The 17,280-nt window shown below is 39.5% G+C and overlaps 1 protein-coding gene across 1 annotated transcript in view; it reads left to right on the plus strand.

The window, feature by feature from the left end:
* Positions 1-17,280, plus strand: part of PCNX2 (pecanex 2) — a 156,644-nt gene that overhangs the window by 98,071 nt on the left and 41,293 nt on the right. The window contains exons 22-23 of the mRNA XM_049830562.1: positions 1,508-1,618; positions 6,352-6,479. Of these exons, the coding sequence (XP_049686519.1) occupies positions 1,508-1,618; positions 6,352-6,479 (239 nt within the window). The remainder of the gene's footprint in view (positions 1-1,507; positions 1,619-6,351; positions 6,480-17,280) is intronic.

Here is a 17,280-nt window from a genome sequence, read left to right on the forward strand (position 1 = left end):
CACAAAGACCAAAACACATTAATGCTATTAGTTATTCTTACCTCCCTCCCAATTCATATGCAATTACTTACAACAATTCATAGAGAAGCTCAATGAAACATCTTGTAAGTGCATTGCCAATGGGGATACAGATGGCCAAGTGTTACTTTGGGGGCGGTAACTTAAGGACAGATGAAATGAGTTAGCCGGTGAAAGTGCATCCTCTCCGTCAACATACTGTAAATGAAGTGCGCCTAGGACCGTGCTCTGTCCCTGAGGCCAGCAATCATGGGAAAGCTTGTGTCCGTGTTAATAAACTCTCCCAGTCTGTACACAGGGTGAAGGTAGGGAACTACCACCTGGAAGTGGACCGTGGAGAGTCTTCATTTGAAAGGATGCCTGGGGGTTGCTTGGAAGAGTGCTAGCTGGGCCAGACCAAAATCTTCACAGGGACCTTTCTAACAATTTAACAACGTACACAATACCAGTGCCTGGGAGCATTCCTTGGAAGCATTTAATATTCAAGTACTGATATAGCCTCAATGTCTTTCAAGATATTGGCAAAATCTTGTTTTTCGTTAACTCAGATAAAAAGCTTACTATAGGAAATGCAATGTATATTTGCTATTTGAGCATGAAATAGTGCATATAGTCCCGTTTCACTGTCAGCTTGTGAGTGTTTTGAGCACTAATGTCTATTGATGGCCAAATCTTTCCTGACAGTTTGTCAGGAACCTACTCTGCAATATGAATCTGATGGCCCAATGCAGATGAGACATAAGATCTGTTTTGGCCTGTTGCCAAGAGAGCTGGCAGGGAAAAAAAAGTATCCTAGGGAATAAGTACACATAATTCTTGAACCAGAAACTGCTAGTTGCAGCAACTAGCTTTTACAGGAAGCAAAAGTAAATTGTGTTTTTCAGTTTGTACCACACAACAATAAAAATTCATATTAATGCAACATTTTTATGGTAGGATGGTTTGACCTTGAGAATGCAGCTAGCATTCATGGTTTATGCCAAGCATATGCTTACATAGTAATAGCTTCTCCCATTGATTCAACAAATGAAAGTGTTCTGTTTTTGAGTAATACGTCTGACTTCCATGTGCAGAGCCACATGTGTTGCACATAGAGCCTGCTCTGTTCTCTATATCCACATTCTCCTGCAGTCTTTTCCCCTGTAACCGTCTGACTGGTGGTGTGATATACACAGCGAATATCAGAACCTGTTTTTCCGCTTTCTAATTAAAGCAGACGTACTTTTGACGAAAGGTAATCTGGGAGGTACCTCAGTATGGTGGTTAAAAACATACCTCATTGCAAGTTTGAATTTCAAATGAAGAATATACTTTTGTGCCTTACTAAAGTAAGGCCTTAATGCCCATGAAAGCTAATAATACAATATAATTTATCTCACATTCATTCCAGGGCACAGGTCTAAAAAGTGTCACTTTCAGATATTAGTATTGGAACTATCTCAGTGCCTAAAAAGTCACCATGTTTTTCTTTTTCCTTTCTTTATTTTAGCTGTGGGATCTACTGCAGAAGTTGCAGTTCATCATGACATACATTGCTCCCTGGCAGATTGCCTGGGGATCATCGTTCCATGTTTTCGCTCAGCTCTTTGCAATACCTCATATCCTTTATATGTATATATTGGTTTTGTTTATTCTTAAATTCCTCTTCATGTATGTAATTTATTTATAGTGTTTGAAGAAGGTGCAAAATTCCTATTTTCAAATGCGAAAATGCTTGGAGCATCTCCTGAGAAATACAGTTTTCTGTCTTTCTTGGCTGCATGGGGTCTCATACTGGGAAACTGACTCAGACTGGTCTGTTTATGCCTGCTCACTTCCTACCCAGCCACATTCTGCAGATCACTTCCACAGTCCTCAGCACTGACTTTTGATGCATCCAGAAAGAAACATTGTGACTGACATCTTAGCTTCAACTTAGTGGACTTTTATGTATGCAGAAGCTAGTTTTGTAAAGTGCTGGGTGTATGGCTGACTGAGCTCTAAAATATAGGTTACGTTCTCCGTTGCTTCTAGTTGGTATCTCGGATACAAATTCATTTCAACGAGCCAATTTCTGTTGCAAATGTCCTGATTCCCCACCCCCCCACCCCCCCCCACCCCCATTTCAGAAGCAGCTGGGTTTTAACATTTTAATGTACGTTTTTCATTGTGGTCCTGAGAAACATTCTCCTTTTTAACATTTCTGCTCTGTTTTATGAGTAACAACATAAATTCATCAACACCAAAACAGTCCTTTAGAAACAGTCTGTTTCAGTGCCTGTTCCAGGCCTGTGAATGTTAGTTTTGTGGATATGGAGAGTAAAACACAGTTCAATGACCTCCAAATGTCTGTAGGGTTAAAAAATATATATTGGATTTTTGGAACAAAAATGTTCAGCTTAAAGTCTAAATCAGTTACAAACTTGATTTAATACAGGAAAAAGATAAAAATATGAAATAAAACAGTAACTGAACAAATTTAACTTCACTGACATCTAAAGCATTTCTAGAGACTAACTTTTTCTTCCTTCCCTCCCAACCAAAGTTGTGGAAGAAGAGTTGATGAAGTGGTTTTAGTTCAGACCTACCAAAGAGTTTACTTTGTACTGTTTATTAGATATACACACTTAAGTTATTGTCCCTTTCATCTCACAGTGTTCCCCCCCACCCCCACCCCCCCCGAGTGATTTCTTCCCTCTGCTTTTTGCTGTGATATATTGAATCATATGCAACATTGATTAACAATGCTTATGCTTCTAGATAGGAAGAATAAATGGGAGGCTTGGACAGAGGGAAATGCAGACAGAATAACTCCCAGAGGGAAAGCTTTAGATTGTCTATTTATGAAAGGAAAGTATTATAAAAACAGTGATCTGTCTGAGCATTTTGAGTGATTTGTAGCAAATTCTTCCAGAATTTCACAACAAAAAATTATTTTCATCTCTGTTGTAGGTGTGAATTGCAGGAGAAATGTGCATAATGTTATTTAGCAAAACATTTAAGAACTATGATTATATTTCAATGAGATTCCCTTTGGTCACAAATATTTTGTGCAGTGATAACTTTACTCTTGATAAAAGTGCCAATTAAACTTTGCAAAATGGAAAGTAGTTAACTAAGTGGGGTTTAGTCTGTTTACACAGTTATTGCTAAAGCGATCTAGACTAGCTTTCTATTATTTATATTTATAGTGTGCTTTGTAAATGGAAATCTATCTTTAAGGCAATGTTGCAATTAAGATACTGGTTAAACGCCCAAATTACTATTCCCACAACAACAACAACTCTGTCTTTTTGCATGGTATTTTTATTTGTTGTTACCATAACCCAGCAAACAGTAATGATGAAAGCACGTTGCAGTTTGCAGATGTACTAAGCTTGCCATTTCTTTGCAGAGTTAATTATCTGTGGCTCTTAATTGCCTAAATCACATCTGCAAATGGGACATAAATTTTTAAATTTTGAAGTGCCTGGATGAACTTTTGCCATAGAGCTCAGTGATATGAGTAGTTCTGGATGGGTTAACGCATTTGATTCCGGCGTGCAGGGCATGAAGGGTAACATATGTGGAGCTTTGCCTGGTGGAGGTTGTGGAGCCTCCACCATTAGAGATCTTCAGGAATTTAGACAAACGTCTGTCAGGAGTCATATAGGTTTAGCTGATCCTGCCTTGTGACTGCTAGATGGACTAGGTGACTCCTCAAAGTCCTTCCTAATCCTGAAAGACCAGGAACGGGAATGGTCTTCTGGCTGGAGGAGATCTGCGACTTCACTTCCCAGTGTTTAAAGGGGTAAGACGAGTTTACGTGTTTAATTATCAGCACAGTAAGAAAGTCAGTGTAGTTTGTAGTCAAAGGAGGATTTTATCTAAAAAATGAATAGTGAGATTTGGGAAGAAAGGATTTTGTAGTTCAGATTATGCTGTTTATGAGAGTTTCTGCTTTGGTTCTTTCAGGTTTACAGCTCTAATATCAGAAAAGGAAGCCCTGTGACACTCAGTTCTCCCATCCTCTAGGTGATCGTGTACCTGGAAGTGACCAAACATGTTTGGCCTATACTAATTGCAATTTTAAAATGTGGATTTTGAGAAACAGAGGATTTGGGCTGGCCTTACTGCATAGTTTTGTGTTAAAAGAAGGGGATGGAAGATTTTTAAAATGTCAGTCTTTCAGTTACTTTTTTTGAAGCTGATTTGAATTTAAACAGATTTTAAATAAGAATTAATCCTCAGATACAATGTTTTATTTCATGTTGAAAAGTTTTTAGTTGTTTTTTCTCAAAATTTGATTTTGGCCATCTTAAAAAGAAAATCCATTATTCACAAAGAAAAAACTTCTGCTTCTACACAGTATAACCTAACAAAGATGGTACACAGGAAACCAGGCTTGGGACATAGCGTAAGAAAGTATGCCTGTAAGTTTTTGGTACTTCTTTTATATTTTTTACTTAGAAATAATTAAAGCATTGGTATTAAAAAAAAATACCTAATGAAAGCAAATTGGATACCAACAAATAAAAAACCTTGCTGACAGATAATTGCCCAATGTACACAACAACTATATGTAAGGGAGTCAGGTGCTGTTACTTGCTTTCATGACATGCTTACATATATGAAACAGTTAAAATTACTCTTCACAAGTCAAATGGGAAATGTCTTCCTACCTAGATTTGGTAGAGCACTATGTCTTTTAGCAAAAATAAAACTGTTGCTACTGATAATGTCTTAGACATGAACAGTTCACAGTGGAGTCCTAAATGTCTTCATTCATGATGGTGGCAATTTTTAAATCAATCATGACATTAGAATTGTCTTTAGAAAACTTGATTTGCTGTCCTTATCTGTCCTTCTTGTTCTCTTTTTGTCTCTTCAGCTCCCATGCCTCCTTCCTTTATCTGACACTTGTAAATACTTGTTCATCTTTCACAGCCAAGGCTGGTTATGACTGCAGTGTAATGTGACAGTTTAACTTTTTTGATGCACTTGCCTCCTGCTCTGTGCTCTCTGTTGCTTTTTGAACTGTAGACTCTGAGGGCAGCTCAATTTCCAATCTCTCTAATGCACAAAGACACTGTTCCAGACAACTCTCTTTTAATAAGTTTGAGGGATTTGAAAGATATCTTTTAGCAAATACTTGTTTGTAGATTTTGCAAATTGATTTGAAATCATGGCTAGCTAGCCTTTTTGTGGAAATACTGTGCCACAAATGATGCTACATGTGTTAAAATGTTTTTTTGTGGAGTCTCAGAGACTGTGGGACACACATGCAGGATATTACTATGAGAGGGTAAGCTAAAAGACTGTGGTTATTGGGTGATTTGACCTTAATTTTTAGTTTGAGCTGCACTTGATTGCTCTACTTTGATAGTGCCTCCTTCATTCATGGCTTCTTTACTTAGCACCTTTCTCCCAAGAGAGGTGTAAGGAAGGACAACTGGTCTCTTACACCAAATCGGAAACCTTTTTCCTGAGATTTCATGGATGTGGTATGAATTAATGAAGAATTAAAGCCTCACATTTCATTCATTTGGGTTTTTTTAATCACGTTCCTTATAACTTCCATCTTTTTCAGTATCCTTATGCATCTCCTAACTTGCTTTCTGGCAATGTCAAATATGACTTTACATTTAAATAAATTGTGGATTTAGGCATTCATTATGATGTTTATGTGTGATATTTAGTATTCCTCTGTCCTCACCTTCTCATTTAATGTACTTTTCAAAAAGTATGAAATGCTGAACATTTTTTACCTTTTGGTCAGCATGGACTATTAAATTGTCAGTAAGAATTAACATGAAAGCATGATTTTAAGTCAGCAGGCTGGATTATAGAGGCATAGCTGTTTCTCCACATACTAGGTCATTCCAAAATAAGCAGAAACTCACAGAATAGAATACCAGACACATTGGGAGCAAGACGCCAGTGCAAAGAACAAAGAATTTCCAAGAAAGTGATATTTTTGAGGGGTTTATGTTTTAAACACTGTATCAGACTCTGGAAGGGCACTTTTTGTTATAGAAGGTACACTAGGTACACTAGCTGGAAGAGGGCACTTACTGCTCTGCCTATGCTCAGGATCTGTCCTCAGGCAGAGATTGGACAGGGTCACCCTGCTAATAATGTACTCTGTTCAAACATGTCGCCTCCATTACAACTGTATAACATTGAAGAGCCACCGATTACATGCTGGTAATGGGCAATTTGGCACTGCCTGCCTTCTTTTCCTTTCCTTACCACCTCTTTGGTAAAATAAATAACAACAACAAAATGAAAATAAGTAGTTCAAAGAGCTGCTTCAACAATGGTTTGAAAGTATAATGAAATCATTTGTGTTACCTTAACTTGCAATTTTCAGACTCTGCTATGCTTTTTTTTCAAACTCTGGCCACTTCAGTCTTTTCTACACCACTGAGTCCGTTTCTTGGTAGCGTCATCTTCATCGCATCATATGCAAGACCGATCAAGTTCTGGGAGAAAAACTACAAGTAAGACTATTCAAAAATTTTCTACACTTGTTATTTGTAAAGGTTTTGCTCTCATTAGTTTCATTTCTGGAGTTATTTTTCTTTCTGAAGATAATCCTTAAATTGTTGTAGGGCATGAGAGGTTAATCTTTGAATCTTGATTCTGGTGTTTTACTATTTCATGGTTATTTGGTTATTTCTGAAAACGTATTTAAACAATTATTGGTACGTTACAGATGAGGTGTCATGTTGCATTTGTTGTACAGACATACAGTAATGAAGCTGTGAAAAAAAAAAAAACCAAAACAGTAAAACTCCCAGTTGTCAGCCTTTTTGTCTTGCTAGCTAGTGTTAGCAACTAAATCTGTGAAGGCTTTGGCACTAGAAGTCAGGGTGCATTAATATATTTTATACCAGCCAGATTAAATGTTACCATTTGGGATGTGGCAGGTAACTCTTATAGTGAAGTGATGATGAGCATGCATTGTCGTTACTTGCTACATCTGATCTTGGGGTTTACGAGTTGGTTGCTTGTGTCATATTTTAGCTGCCACTCATTCAGTTTGACAAGGACATGAACACAGAATATTGAAAAGATTGACTAAAGAGCTTCTGCTCCTTCTACCCAGTAGGATTTGAAAGCTCTTGGTAACTGGGATCTAATGGGCTCCCAAAAGAGTACTAGAGACAGGGAAGCACTTCCCTTTGCAGATGGACGTAGTTTTTGCAAGGGGTGAATGAGCGGTCTGCAGCGTTAGGGGCTGGATTCAGTGATTAAGGTGGGCCCTTTGAGTCCTGTGCTCTGGGTAGTGCATGAGCTCTTCACCCCCTACTAACATGCAATGAGGCTTGGAGTGATTTATTGCAGCTGCAGAACAGCGGTTTGAGGCACAAAGTGAAAATAGTATTTGCCAAATCAGGACTTGGCCGGACCAGTGAAAAGTGCTATACACTTACCACACTTCTTGTATCAGTGCCACTGATGTATCTGAGCACCTCAAGAGAGAGAATTCAAAACTGAAAATTGCAGTGGTTGATTTTTCCATCTTTTAGGGGAAAGGGTCTGATTAGTTTGAAGAGTTTTATTTTGTTTGATTTTGACCTGTATCAGTGAGTGAATATGTACTTATCTATAAAGAAATTACTCGGACAAAGTCAAGTTGTGTAAAGAGGCTTTGTATTTGTTTCTGAATAAGATGAGATTTGTGGAAACCTTCTGAGGGGAGCTGAGTTTTGTACACTGAGGCCAGATCTTGACAAAAATCTCTAATTCTCTCACACATCTTTTTTGGGGGGTCAACACATTTATTATTTCATAGGAATGAAGTTGAGGGGAGTCATGGAAAGGCAGGAAGCTACCAGTAATCCCACAGATAGCTTTACGTTATTGGAACGCCATTGAGTAGGAGGTAGAGATTTCAACATCTGCTGCATTCTATGTTAACCAGAGCATTTTGAAGGCATGTGGCTTCTTCTCTAGGTACCAGTTAGAGAATCAAACTCAGCTGTAGGCACATCACTTCTATATAGCTAGGTTAATGTAGAATCTGTGTTGTTGTGGATGGAGAGGGGACCGTTTTCATTTGCTTTTGGCTTGACTGAGGCTTTTGGGACGAGGTGAACAGAAGATATTAAAAGGAAATTTCAAAAGATGGTTGATGCTTGATATTTAAATGGGGGGGGGGGTGTGTCTTGTTTTCATCAGTACTACTGACCAGCTGTGACTCCCACTAAGGGAATAAGTTGGTGCTAAAAATTTTTGAAAGCAAAGCTAATTATTTTACCCATAAACTGTAAAACCCCAAGTGCAAAACCCAGAACGCTTTTAATACTTTAAACCACCACTACTTGTCCTTTCAAAATAAGCAGTTATTACAAATTTGTCTTCAACGTGAATGTTAAATTAGACTCTGTAAAAAAAATCGTGCTTTGCTGTTTATTAGAAATTCTAGTGTATCTTTCATGATCTTCTCACTTAAAACATAAAACCCACAACCTTGCCCCTCAAAAACCTTTCATAAGTAGAAAACAGCCTTGTAGAAGATTCAGATAGTCATCAAGTGAAATAAATGTTTGCCTGAACCTGTGGCATCCTACATACGCAAATGTAATGACTCCTCCTAAATTTGTATTCGTTTTGTCTCTAGCACTTCTGATTCTTCTTTGCCTCACTTCCATTTCAGTATCTCATTGCTCACATGAAGAACTGACCAGAGCGAGTGAGTGTTGGACTGAAAAACTACTGGTTCATTGAAGGGACACAATGAAAAGACAGAAAAAGGCAAGGGAAGGGAGTAATTTTGTATTAAGATTAGGGAAATTTTCTACAAAATACTTAAAATAATTGAATTGAGATGGGCCTTGCCTAACTGCTTTAAATCTTGACCCTTCAACATCTGAAAATTCAAAGGGATGGCATAATTGCTTTCCTTCAGAGCTGTGGAGTTAAATAGGATCAGGAACTTGAGCTGGAGTGGAAAGTTGTTCTGGCTCCTGCACTGACCAGTCTTTGGGCTGCAGTGCCCTACAGCCAGATGCGCGTTGAGTTTTCAGGTGCTGTAAGTCAAAACAGAACAAACAGATGGGGAAGGTGGTGTATAGATTTCCTTTTTGGAGTGCATTGACAGTTAGTTTTGCCAAGTTCAGCTCAGGGTATTCATGGAAAGTCACAGGTTCACTACAATGCAGTCTGAGGTAACGCTCGTACGAAGCAGAAGCTCTGGCAGATTTTTTTGCTATTTCCATACTCATTGCCTGTTGACAGGAACTTTTGCCTAGGGGAAAGCTACCTTCAGTGTGCTTTACGTAGCTTTTTTTGGTTTGCCTGATTTGCATACTCATTTTCAAACACTTCCTTGCTGTATTGATGACTACATTAAATTATCACATTTGTATTAGCTACACAAAACCTCATTTATGTTTATATGAAGATAGAGGTAGTCAATTCCATGGTTATATTTTTTATAATTTAACCTCTTAATTGGAGTAACTGAAAACAGTTTTGACAAGCAGTCTAGATAGCAAAATATCATGGTTTTGTTTTTCTTCCAAGTAATAAATTAGATTGCTTTCTTAGACTGTCATATCTGTTCATCAGTATATGCACACATTGCTGCTGTCAAGCAAACTTGATTATTTCTTTGTTTCACTTAAGGAAAACTTAATTTTTGCATCTCACTTGGGCAAACAGTGTGAAATTAGGTAAGAAAAACCATCCAGTTCACTTTCTGTAAAGAGAATCCACAGTTGAAGCTTTGGACATTAGCAAGTAGAAAGTGGCATGTTCATTAATAGAGCTGGGCTATTAGGCCAGTAGCCGAAGTGGTGAGCAACTGCTCCATCTGTTCCTTAAAGCGTTGGTTTGGTTGTCTCTACCTGGTGTTTTCTAGGTGCACACTAATGCATTTTGCATTTCTGGTGTTTCTTTTAGTCCCACTTTTTCTGCTGGCTAAAGAGGAGTTTGATTCCTCAGGTTTCTGACTGGGCATCTGCCACTCTAGATGATGTGAGCTGGAGCTGAGAGTCTTAGAGAATTAAAATGATGGCTTGTTTGTTTTTTCAAGGCAGTGGAGGAACTCAAGCGGGTTTAAAAAAGAAAAAAGAAAAAAAGATTCATTTTGACAGTAAGCAAACTGTGAAATTCCTAGCAAGCTCTTCAAAATTCGGGAATCATACTGTGCCTGTTTGTGCTCTTGCGGTGTGTGCACAGAGCATGGGTGTTCTTCCCTGCAATCAGCAGATGCTGTTTGTTTATAGTGTGTGCTTTGGTACTCACTGCGTGCAGAGTCTAGTACACCAATACATCACTGAGGTCAGGGATCTTTCAGGGCAAAAGGGAAGAGTGACTTTAAGAAGAAGAAAAATAAGCCAATAAGGAAGGTAAGAAAACAACTTCTCATGCAACCACTTTTTTACAGCTTTTGCTGCCATTGTTGAAAAGAGAGGCGTGTAAAATCAGAAAGCTGGCCTGCTGCTCATGAGCTGGTTGCCTCATGGGAGTTCAACTATGAGAAATTTTCTTTTTCTTTTGTTTCTTTTTTTTTTTTTTTAAAGTTTGATGCAACACTGGCTTTGTCCTGCCATTAGCCTGGGTCCTGCTTCCCAGTTTGAAAAGTCTTGGTTTAGTCTTTATTTTCACAGCTGTTGGAATGATTAGGCTGTAGATGTCAGAGAGAGAAAAGGAAATAGCAGTAAATCTTGTTTAATGTATAGGCACTTTAAAGCATAAAGTGTTTGTTCAAACGCTGTTGTTCCATTCCTCTGCTTTGCTTTTTTCTTAAATACTTTGTCACAGTGCGGCCTGAATCTGTCCCTTTCCTGCCTCCCTCTTATCTTGCTTTGTATCTTGGATGTGGCAATGGACAGAACAGTGTAGGAAGTTTACTCTCCTTCCCCAGTGGGTCTAACGGCTGGATCACGTTGAGCAGCCTGTTCTTTGCTGCAGCTGTGACCTGTCCCTGCAAACAGCAAACTGCCACCAGGAATCTGGAGATTTTGCTGCCTACAAGCCACTCATCTCTCCTGCTCCTTCCTGTTTCTATTCTTCCTCAGTCATCTGGTTCAGTGCCTATTTTTGGGTAAGGCACAGCTTGCATTTTCTTTGAAGGGTCTTGGGTGAATTACAATGTGGTGTAACTGAATTAGTTAGGTGTGTCTAAAGAGGCTGTGATTAAATTGCCAGTTATCTCAGAATGGCATGACAGGATACCTCTCTGTGTTTGAGAATATGTGAACAAGCCTTTCTTTTCTCTGTCTTTTTAAAAAGTGTAACACTCTGTTATTGTTCCAGTCATTGTGGTCTGGAAAACAGCCACCTGTAAGTTTAATACAGCTGGGAACGGAGGGCGAGGAAAAGCTGCCTGGCCTCAAATCTAGTGCAGCTGGTGTTTTCTTTTTTCCTACCAGCTCACTTAACCTGCCCATGGTGGACAGCTTGCAGGTGGAATGGGAAGAGTTTTCCCAGTGCAAACGTAGTTCAGGTTGACCTCACAATTATGCACGTGTGTGGGAAAAGGAGCTGTGAAAAGTACCTGACTGCTCCCTCCCTCTTTCCCATAAAATAACAGGCCTTCCACTTCCAAATGCTTATTTTTAACATACCCTAGTGGATCTGATTTCCTTGTGAGCCTGCTCATCTGTTACAGCTGCTAAAACCTCTGCTCCTAACACAAAATGTCATTCTGTCCATGGGCCTTGTTTGGGAGCTGCATGTTCAGACCTTTCAAGTTCTCCTTTTCAGGGCTGGATTTCTTCTTTTAGTCTTTTCTTGCTATGGTGTTTGATTTTTCACGTGTTCTTAGACCTCCATAGTGGTGGTGTTTACAGAGGAACAACTGCAGCAGATGTTTATAGTTCAGTAATATCTTGGACATTGATTTATAATGAATACTTTAAAGAAAGGTACATTAACCTCTGAAGTCAACAGTTATAGCATAACCTAAGCATAGGAGATCCTTTTTTCCCATAATCGACAGGAGTTAGTGTTTGCCTTATTTCCTCAAATAGCACTTCAGAAATGTTATACTCTGACTACTGTCACTGCCTGTTCTCCTTACTTAGGGTTCAAACTTTTCTGAATGCTTCCAGCCACCTGTGACATGAAAGCCACATTGCAGCCCTGAGTTTTACTGTTCATTGCCATCGGTTTAGTTTCTTCTGGACTGTTTCTCTTTCTCTGCTAATTTTTGTGTTTCTTTCTGATGGCTTCTGTTTCTATACTGTTTTTTATGAACTGACCAGAAAGAAGCACTGTATTCCAGTTGCACGACTTTAGAGTGTACTGAGGTTCTATTTCCTTTGTTATCAGCTATTGCTCATTTTTATGAATGCTGGCCCCTTTGATGACTGTGGCTCTTTTAAGAGAGGCCTTCACTGAGTTGGCCTTGGGGCTCCTCCAGGCTTTGATTGAGTGTTAAGTTAATTTAGAACTCGGCAAAATACTATAAATAAGTATCAGCGTGTAGATAAAACCAAACTAGGTGCTTATTAGTGCCTGGGACTTACAAGTCAAAGCAAATAGGACCAATGAATGAACAGTTTTTAGTCTGAATTATTGGGGTGTTGTCTTCAAATCAGAAGGGCTGCCTGGTCCTGTTCACAAAGCATGTGGAATTTGGAGAGTGTCTTTCTGGAGACATCAAAGGGATTTAGATCCTTGAGCATCCAGCCTAGACTAGTACTGAGGGATGCTTAGGCCTGGCTTGGGTGCTCTTGGGTATAGCATTCCTGCTGACTATAGTGGCACTCCCTGGCTGGCCATGATGCAAAAGCTGAAACTTTAGCAAGTTACTGCTATTTTTCCTTCTTTACTCTTCTAACGGGCAGATTTCCCAATAAAGATGATTTCTTGGGAAAAAAAAATGCTTCTCTGTTGAAACAATGAGAATAAACTGGTCACTGAGAAGTCGCACCCTGTTCTCCAGGCGCGTGTGTGGCCATGGTTCTGCCACTGGGAGAGAAAACAGAGAAAACCAAAATGTTTGAAGAACAAGGAACTTCTTTGTCCGTACTTCAACCTTAGTTCTTCATAAGCCCTCTGAAGTTATATGTTTTTCATTACTTACTCATCTGACTCTCTTCTCAAGGCCCATCCCTGTATCCTCCCTGCTGTAAAGCCTATCTGCGGTACATCTTCACGTTGCGCACTACCAGTACTGCCCATGGACTTGTACATGCAACACTTGCCTGTTTTAGGAGTCTTTATTCCCTTTCAGCAGGGGTGTAGGGCTTTGAGGAGTGACGAAGTCACAGCATTCAGGTGTGGGAGGTGTTGCTTCAGGTAAAGCCCCAGGCTAAAAGAAGCCCTACTAGAAATTATGCGCCCCTCAGCATCTTGAACTGTGATCTCCCCCGGAGTGAGTGACCCTGTGTGCACGTGTGCCCCTTTGGCCGCTGGCTGTAGCATGGAGGTGTGTACATCTCCTCTCCAACCCTGCCCTTACCTCATTGCTTGACTCCATGTGTGGAGTCACACTGAACTGGGAAAACGTGAGGGCTGTCTGGGAAAGGATGGGCGAGGAAAAGCAAGCACCTTTAACCAAATAGATCTGGTATTAAAGTGTTTTCTGAGATGCCACTCAAGGGAGGCTATACAAAATTCAAAGTTGTATTTTAACTGTTTGGCAGTATCTCTTTAACTGGTAACATCTCTTCTTCTCAAATTTTGCCCCTGGCAGTCAATAAAACAAATTGAGGCTAATTGAATAGGAGCCATATGTGTGATAATTAATTGGGAGTGCATTCTGATTCAGTGCTCTGTAGTTCCCTGCCGAGTTAAAGATGCATTCACATCTCCAATTCACTGAATCATTCTAAGAGGACAGAATAAAGACAGAAGGGAGGCATCAGAGAGAGAATGCATGCTGAGGCCAGGCAGGAACACAAGCAGAGATCAAAACCACAAGCAGGATAAATGAAAAGGGAAAGGGACGGGCAAAAAAGGAAAAGGCGTGCAGTGAAAAATCTGAGAGGATAATGCAACAGTCATTGATAAGCAGGAACTCAGACCTATAGAGGAAAAGAAATCATGAGCATGATAGAAGAGGACTTTTAAAGATATTCGGAAAGGAAGGCAGCAACAGGGCATAAGAGAAAGATGAGAATGGACTCATAAATCAGAAATAGGAAGCATGTAATATTTTAAGGGCTTGTGTGGATATACAGTGGCACTAAAATTTTGTAAGCTGCTCATCTAATGCCTAGCTTCCAAATTATGTAGATCTAATGAGATCAAGTAAATTCATGAAATTTCTGACATGTCAAGTATTGCAAACCTGTTGAAACTGATTGATTGAATTTCCGTAAGAATAAGTGTTCTCATCAAGTGTTCATCCCATTCACTTGGATAATGTAGATCATCTCCTGTTTTAGATTTAACAGAATCAAACATTTAGGGGCAAGCTGAGGTTCCGAGCACTAAACTCAAACCTTCCATTCAAGAAAGTGCTTACTCAAGCAACTTTTGTCAAGATGTGAAGACAGGGGAAAAGCTGAGATCACAGAGGAGATGTTCAGCAAGTGTAACTGTTTTAACTGAGGTGATATGTAAGTTATGTACAGATAGCAGCAGGGAATAATTCATGCTATAGCTTGCTCAAGTCCTGGATGTTTCCTGATGTGCAAGGGTACGTGCATCTCTCTGTGTGGAGTAAAGGAGGTAAGCATCTTGCTCTCATTTGCTGAAGCAGCTCCCAACATTTTGGTCATATTTTTTTGCTCTCTGATCTTGCTCTCTTTTTCTGGTGAAGACTTCACCGGGACTTTTCTCATAACCTCCTTTCTACTCTCCATGTCCTTACAGTTTCTCAGGCTTTTGCCACTTCACTCATGGGCCCATCAGCCAGTGCAGAGCCCAAGTGAATTAGTCCTGCAGAGCTCTGGGTACACCGTCGTACCTTTTCTATAATGTTTGTGCTGGCTCACAATGGGAAAACCAGAAAAAACCACTCACCTGCAGTATTTCAGATGCATGTTTTTGTATGTAATTAAGACATTTGCTTTTTGAATTAAAAGTACCTCTATGAATTGCAGACAGTGAGTATAGCTGTGATGTAGGGTCCTGCGCTAAGCCCCATCCTTACAGGAATGTCAGGGTCCCAGCCCTTTTTCACTGACACAAGAGTGAACACAAATGTCTCTGTGCAGTTGGCATAATCCTTCCACTTGCAAAGCTTCTTGTATTGCTTAGTATAAAATATCTGAAGATCATGACTAAAAAATGTCTTTTAAAAGAAAAAGCATACTCAGACAAGGGGAAAGAAATTAAGTAGCAACGTAGGCAAGACAAAAGTGGGGATATTGATGACATTTTGGTAAAGCATTAGTGAATGTTTTCAAGTACACAGATGCTTAAATGACCTGGCTTACAAATAAGAGGTGAATTCCCCAGCTAAACCTTTGAATGTCAGAGCACTTAGGTGGGCTGTTCAATCCATGTTTGGGCACTCACACCTCTCTTGCATCCCTTTTGCTGCAGGAACACAGAAACTGCATCTTCAGGAAAGGCTTCAGAATATGCCATATAAACGTGCTCAGTAGTATCTCAACAAATGACCGCAAGTCTGATTTTTACATCTACTTTTAAAAAAAACAAACCAAACAAAACCCCCCCACCAAACAAACCACAAAAAAAACAAAAACCAAACCCAAGAAGCTCTCAGAATGAATTATAGAAACCTTTTTAAGAAAGTAAAGAAACCCTAAGAGCAGGAACCATTATTGATAATAAGATCTTCCTGTGTTTTAAAAGGATCCTTCAACTGCGCTGTCTTTAACAACTGGTACTTTTTATATATCTTAGTGCCCTCCCCCAGTTTCCTAGTGTGCAATCAAAGCCACTTTTTATTATTGTTAGATGAAACACTGGAGCAGTCAAGGAAGGAGGGGAGGAAGAAAGCATGAAAAATAAAAATCAGAGTGAGTGATCAGGAAGAAGTTGCTTTCACTTTTAAGATATCTTTCTTTATTAATGTGAGTTAAACCTAAGGCATATCTTCCATGCAGCTGTCCAGAAAACCTGGCCATGGTTATGCACAAAGGGGCTGTCAGCCTTTGCTGTTATAAACGCACTGAAATCATTCTGCGTTTTAGATGAAATTGATTTAAAACTACTTGGGCACCCTTACGCTTCCAATTAGTACCATCGTTTTTGCCTCTGGTGTCCTTCAGATAATCATAGATGCCTGCTTATTCTGCCATCTCCTCATTCTCCCTCCTGCCTCGCTGTTGTAGCCTACTACTACTGTGTTTTTAATGCTAAACCTTCCGTTCATAGTGCCAGCAGCGTAAGATATTCACATGGAAATGTTAAGGATTTTTTTTTCCAGACTCTCATGAATAATCATAGGGCTGCAACATAGTAAAGTTTCTCTCTGTTAGATTTGCCTGTTAGATGTCATGGAAAGACAGATTAAAATTCATAGGACACAGACAAAGAAAAACTTTGGATCTACCCTAGAAAGGCATCTCTTCTATCCCTCAGAGGGGAACTGCTTTTCTTTGTTTTGTTCTCTTTCAACGTAGAGATCCCCTTCTTCGCAGCAAGAATCCTGGAAATCTTGAATTTGTGTTTTGGGGAAAAACCCATCAACAGCAAGGCAGATAGAACAGCTGCAATTTTATTTTCATCTTCAGGAAATAAGAACAGCAATGGATTATTTTTTTTTCTTGCCCTCAATTTGCCCAGTGCTTAGCATCCGCTGTATGTTCCCCAGGCTGCCTGAATCCCCCCTGGGTGTTTTTTCTACCTTTCTAAGGAAATTGGGAGAGTAAAGTGGGAGAAGAAAGTCTTTCCAGGTTGAAAAGTGAGGCAATATTTTTGGACAAGGGAAGCATAGGAAGTGACTTCATCCTTTTGCAATGGGAAGCAATAGTTATAATGACATGAACAGTGCTGTGCAAACCAGTGGATTATCTCAGTGCCCATGTAAATGCTGGATTAAAAGAGCGTGAGATAGATATTTCAGGAACTAAGCACAATGTTGACTTTAAAATTGCTGAAGACTTAGCTGAAGACATTAAAACACAATCACTTGCTCTTTAGGGCAAGTGCCCAAGGACCTGCACTTGGTTTGCATAGAATAATGCAATTCAGGAAGAAATCCAATTACTGAGCTAATTATCACCTTGGATGAGTGGTAACAACCAAATTTAAAGCAAGAGGCCACTGGAGGAAAGCCCAAATCATCCACTAGTCCCAAAAGTTCACTTTGAGAGGTCCTTGTCGACAGTGAAAAGCCCAGGAGTAAAGGTGTCGCTGGTTTGATTGTTAGGCACAGTGTATTATAGCTTAATGCTATGCAAATTCCCATTGCCTTCAAGAGGT

Source organism: Accipiter gentilis, chromosome 28 (genome assembly GCF_929443795.1).
Source record: "Accipiter gentilis chromosome 28, bAccGen1.1, whole genome shotgun sequence".
NCBI classification, from domain to species: Eukaryota; Metazoa; Chordata; class Aves; order Accipitriformes; family Accipitridae; genus Astur; species Astur gentilis.